This window comes from Tasmannia lanceolata, unplaced genomic scaffold (assembly GCF_043159265.1).
Source record: "Tasmannia lanceolata isolate RefF3 unplaced genomic scaffold, GAP_Taslan_0.1 ptg000019l, whole genome shotgun sequence".
NCBI lineage: Eukaryota > Viridiplantae > Streptophyta > Magnoliopsida > Canellales > Winteraceae > Tasmannia > Tasmannia lanceolata.
In genome coordinates, this window is record NW_027518696.1 from 13,183,010 (window position 1) to 13,188,967 (window position 5,958).

The 5,958-nt window shown below is 39.6% G+C and overlaps 1 protein-coding gene across 2 annotated transcripts; it reads right to left on the reverse strand.

Moving 5' to 3' along the window:
• Positions 1 to 1,721: 1,721 nt before the first annotated feature.
• LOC143853447 (7-deoxyloganetin glucosyltransferase-like) lies at positions 1,722 to 5,394 on the reverse strand. 2 transcript variants are annotated; one of them, XM_077363210.1, is made up of 3 exons: positions 4,734 to 5,394; positions 2,690 to 2,883; positions 1,722 to 2,608 (listed from the first exon to the last, which is right to left on the reverse strand). In XM_077363210.1, exons 1-3 carry the CDS (start codon positions 5,245 to 5,247, stop codon positions 1,961 to 1,963), a joined length of 1,356 nt encoding a protein of 451 aa, XP_077219325.1. In that variant the 5' UTR covers positions 5,248 to 5,394; the 3' UTR covers positions 1,722 to 1,960. The 2 variants fall into 2 exon arrangements, with proteins under 2 accessions (XP_077219325.1, XP_077219324.1); XM_077363209.1 differs by having other exon boundaries at positions 1,724 to 2,883.
• Between the last annotated feature and the right edge of the window lie 564 nt (positions 5,395 to 5,958).

Genomic DNA, 5,958 nt, shown 5'->3' on the forward strand with positions numbered 1-5,958 from the left:
GAGACTAGGAACTCAATCCTATTCTCCCTGCTAGTCCCCTCCGACCCACTCATTCACACCCAGAAAAGAACCCGCGTTGTGATCCTGGTAACCCTGATCAAACCCCCTCCTCTTCTCGCCGTCATTTATATTGATTGGTCGAAGGATCTGACTTGGGTGTCGAAGTGGTCGTCCGGGACCCACCCCGGACCCCCTGACCCCCTTTGTTTGTGATTGCAGACCCCGCGGAGGCCCTCTATCGACCGCGCGATCGCAGACCCGGATTCAGATGCCATCACTTGGCTAGTTGCATCATGGCGTTTGTGTGGCTTTGTGCTGGGAATGGAATGCAAACAACATGTTGTTTTTCAACTACAGGAGGTTCAAACTCCATGTATAAGATTGAGGGAAAAGGCTATATATGAAAAACACACAAGAATATAGTATTCAGGAGAGGTAACTGAAGTGTAGCGTAGTCTTACTATCTTTTTATTAGAAATGAGGGAGTAGAGATAAGGCTTTAAGAGCAATCCGTTTTTTAGCTGTGGAAAACTTTTTAGTGATCATAATTAAATGAAAGAATGTTCATACAAGGACACAAAAGGAGGGAATATGGTTAGCTGTCACAAGTCCGGCCTAATACAGTTGATCTCCATTCGTCATCACAATTGGACCACTTAATAGTGCTTTTGATATTGGTCCCAATCACAAGGCACATTAGGGTCCGTTTATATGGTCTCAATAACCAACCACATAATGGTGAATTAGATAAATGGTCCCAATCATGCGTGGTCTTTTCTAAGAGACTTGGTTTTAGTATGCTTCATTTGAGTAAAAATTGAGTGAAATGAGGGGAAGAGGGTATATACAAGTCTGAAGATTGCTAGCAAAATGGAAATCTGTTTCGTGAAATAAAAAAAATGGGTTCCTCTTTTCTGACACTTGATCGAGAGGACAAGGAAGAGAGCTCCAATCCGCACAAAACACCAAAAATAGCCAAAAAAGTGTTGTTATTATTTATTGGATGTGAGTACTAAAATACCATCCCAGGGAAGTGCACCAAGGTACCCACACAAATTTTTAAAGGGGAAAGTGCAGTGAGAGTATACGCTCTGAAAGCTCGTATTTTTTAATAAAATTTTGATTATAATTTGAGGAGAAATTATACGTTGAAGGGCCGTATAAACATGTAAAGGTGGTACGATAGTGGTACCACACTTGATATTTGATCCAACAGCACCTCCTCAAACGGTGAGCTGCTGTTGGATCAAATATCAAGGACGGGATGATGAGTATGTGTTTATAAGGCCCTTCGTCTTATAATTTCTAAGGAAAAATTGCCAATGGGGGACATCAAATTACAATGGGCGACATCAAATTACGAGAATTGCCAACTGGGGACACACTTTTGAAAAATTGTTAGAGAGGGACGAAATGGGGGTTATGAAGTCTCTAAATAGGTATTGACATGCCCACTTGAGAGAGAGGATCAACAGTGCCTTTACTTGGATAGCTTTCGCATCTTAAGTTTATGTGTACTTACCCTAAAAATATCATACTCTAGCGCCCCCTTGTAGCTGGTTTTTGCAAGGGTACCCTTCACTTTAGCATTTCTCAACTTATCTATTCAATCAAAGTCACGAATCCTACGATGTCGAGTGAGATTCAGCAAATCCCTTGACTCATGACTCGAAATGGGATTATTTTGGAGCATATTTTCTTACTAATATATGGATGTTGTAGATATATTTATATTTTTTACTTTAAAAGATACAAACACTATTAAACGCCGCAGTTGAGGTCACTTAATTTGCCACAAAATAGAACCGGCAGTTTCAGAACAATTATTTGCTTTTACTTATGAGTTTTTGGAAAGTCTTCTCATTTTTCTAGTGAGAATAATCGAATTGGGAGAGTATCGAGTTGACTCAACGAGTTTAGCTCAATTCTTCAAATATTCATACAGGCTAGTAGAGTTAAGTCAGTCATGTCTTAGTTGAAGCACCTCGGAAATTAGTTTATCAAGATTAGTCCCAGAAGATCCTCCTTGTCTGGTAGCATTTTCTGCACTCTCCTTCCACTTCATAGCCTTCAATCGCATCTCCTTCCCCTTCCCTCTTCCCATCACTTCCCGAACAACGTGCTCAATTTCCTCTCTTTTTACATCATTACCAATCTCGACGCCTATTCCCCATTCATTGCATGTGTAACGGCAATTAATCAGTTGATCGCTAAATTGAGGCCAGCAAATCATGGGTACACCACCACAGATACTCTCCACTGTCGAATTCCATCCGCAGTGTGTTAGAAAACAAGCTATAGAAGGGTGGGAGAGCACATCTTCTTGTGGGCACCAATTTGCTAACAGAGCCCGACTCTCTATCTCTGTCATGAAATCCTCTGGCAAAATTGCTTGCCCATCAGTCACAATGTCACGCCTTATGATCCACAAGAAAGGATGCTTTGTATTCGCAAGTCCCCAAGCAAATTCATTCAACTGTTGTTTTGTCACGAGTGTAAGGCTCCCAAAATTCACATAAAGGACCGAAGCAGGCTCTTGCTTGTCCAACCATTCCAAACACTCTCTCTCTTCTTTCCACAAGTTTGTGGTAATTGATTTCAAACTACTCTGAGGCATCAGACGGCAATGCAATGTCAATGGGCCTATGGTATAAACGCGAAGATTGATGGATCTCATAGCTGATATTACCTCATGTTCCAAGTCATCAAATGTGTTGAGAACAATAGCTGAAGCCTTGAAGCTATTTTGGGTTTCCTCTGCTATGAATTTAAGCACACTGTTGTTGGGATCTGTCGTTCTATCGAATTGTGAGAAATCCTTGAGATGGGTACCTCTCATACCTGGTATCCAATCAATGGTCCCATTGCTCAATAAACTCTCGTCTGCATGCATATGAAATTTTCATTAAGAGTTGGGTGGTCGGAAAATTTTGAGCATGAAGCAAATTATGCATGATATCTAATATTAACTATTTTTGTACTCAACTATATGAGCATTTCATTCTACACATAAAGAGTACCACAGTGATATTAGGCACTTATCCCTTCCGATAAATACTGGCCTTTACTGGATTTTATATGAAGTATTAGAAATAAGATACAATAAATGATCAGCATAGGAACAACACTAGTTCTTGGTCTTAGCAATAAGATATTATAAATTTGTGGTGCATTAATTATTAGGGCCCCAACTATACATACATGTGTATGTGTATGTGTGTGTGTGTGTGTGTTTGGGGGGCGGGAGGGGGTTGGGTTGTTCTTTACTTGATGGATGTCCATAATTCTGCAAGGAAAAATATGAGCAGGAAAAGTCAAAATAGGAGCCACTTTCTCAAAATATAAGCACGAAAGTTAAACTTTCTCAATGATTCAAACCATTTATTTATTTATTTCACCTTGCTCCTCAAGGGCTTGGAAGAAAAATTTACCCCGATAATGAGACAATCTCACCTCGCCTTCTCTTTTCCTTTGTAATTTGGCTGCTAAGAGCTTTCTGGGAATTGCAATAGATTTTGACTGCTATTTAAATAATAAAAGATTATCAATAGTTATCAAAACATGGTAGTGAGAATATCAATAGTAGCGAGAATATCATATGCATCATATACAATGTCACGGAGCCTCAAGAAGGAGATAGAGCGGGATGTGTGTGGGGGGTGGCGTGGGCGTGGGGTGGGGGGAATAAGACATTGCTTGGGCTAGAACCATAAACTCCAATAAGAAAATTGTCGAATTGGGCCCAAATCACAAGTTATTATCATACTCACTGAGTCAACTCAAAACCCCCGTCACTTAACTTGGCTTGCTAGCAAAACAGTTGACTCGCCCCCAACTCGTCGCCCGCCGCGAAAAAGCAGAAAACCCAGAAGAACCAATGAACTCAATGTAAACCTAGAATCATTGTATTCAATCAATATGTCAAGATCATAAACAAAATAGAACTAATGAAACAGTATTACAAATCTATTAATCCAAGGATCTAACCATGCACGGTACTAAAATACAAAAGAAAGATAAAAAACTTATGTTGATCGGCCATGGCGGTGATTGACAAGGCTGGATCTTCCACTTTCTCTCTGGTCTACTTGATCTCTAGAGACGGAGATCTCCTTTGGTCAAGTTAAAAGACAACATAGACCAACCTTATATTTATAGAAAATGACACCCTAGAGTTCCACCCCAATAGCACTCTATTTGGCTTAATTTGTTTAACTATCTACACTATCCACACTTAATTGATGTATGTGAATTGGGAAACTCACTAACCATCCATGTCTCAATAGGAATGTGAGGCACTGACCTTATACCTTTTACTGATCACTATGGTCAATCGGTAACTCCAGTCATTTCCCTCTTAATCTCATTCTTCAATATAGACCGTCAATCTTAGATCAATGATTGCCCACATAGGATCTTACGCCCATGACCTCTTTTAGTGTAGAATGTGTGAAACAACCAATTACTCAAAAAGCTTAAGCAGTTAGAGTTGGTGTTATTTAATCATTAATTTTTGAATGGTTATTTAATCATTAATACTTCAAAATGAACCAAACCACTGCAACTTGCATCTTTTATTTATTAATAGAAAAATATATGTGCGCAAGGTCTTTTCTAGCTCGACGTTTCTTCTTCGAGTTGACTCAAGCAAAGTTTTTTAACTATGATCCAAAAGTGTATGAAATTCGCAGGGTTTTTAAGATCAACAAGGCAAAATCATCACACGTTACTACCTTTTAGCGGAAGGAGGTCTCTTTCGATCATAATTGGAATATGGATGAAGCCCATGAGACTACAAGCTGCGATTGGCCAGAAGAGGACGCCCGGGATGCCACATTCTTCTGCAACTCGTAGAGTGAAGGTCATGCCCCCGTCGGAAACTATGCAACTGACTCGAGGAACGTTCGTTGACTGATTCAATTTTGTTACAAGATTACGGAATGGAATAAGGCAATTCTTCTGTGTGGAAACGCAGACCATCCGAAGATCTTGTGTTGTGTCTTCTTCGGAAAACTGCATGCCATCGGTTATTGTTTCGAATCGGAATTCGTCTGAGCCCTTAACGGAATCTGGGCCTTGATATCTGAGCAGGCGTGTGTAGAAGAACTCAGTGAGGACAAAGGTGACATAGAAGCCTTTTGAATTGAGGAGCTTGGCTAGTTGCATCATGGCGTTTATGTGGCTTTGTGCAGGGAATGGAATACAAACAACATGTTGTTTTTCAACTACAGGAGGTTCAAACTCCATGTATAAGATTGAGGGAAAATGCTATATATGAAAAACACACAAGAATATAGTATTCAGGTGAGGTAACTGAATTGTAGCGTACTCTTACTATCCTTTTTTTAGAAATGAGGGAGTAGAGATAAGCCTTTAATTGGTCGGGACCTAATTGCCGTTAAGAGGGCTCATGTAATGGGATTTGGGTAGGGGTTTTTGGCTTTTAGTAATCATGTACATATGGGATTGCTTGATGGGACATCTTGTCCCTATTGCCTGTAACATTGGAGAAAAACCTTTTTAGTAATCATAATTAAATGAAGGAATGTTCTAGGCAATTTAGCAAAAAGCCATTTTAAGGCTCACTTTTTCATATAAGGACGCAAAAGGAGGGAATATTGTTAGCTGTCACAAGTCCGGCCTAATACACTTGATCTCCATTCGTCATCAGACTTGGACCCCTTAGTTGTGCTTTTGATATTGGTCCCAATCACCAAGCACATTTTAAATGGTCTCAAGAACCAAGCACATAATGGTGAGTTAGATAAATGGTCCCAAACATGCTTGGTCTTTTCTAAGAGAGTCGGGTATATACAAGTTTTAGGATTGCTAGTAACATGGAATTCTGTTTTGTGAAATAAAATGGGGTCCTCTGTTTTTTTTTTTTTTTTTTTTGAAATGGCAAATTTTATAAAAGAATCAGAAGGGACACTTGAAAGGGAATACCTTTTTTATGCC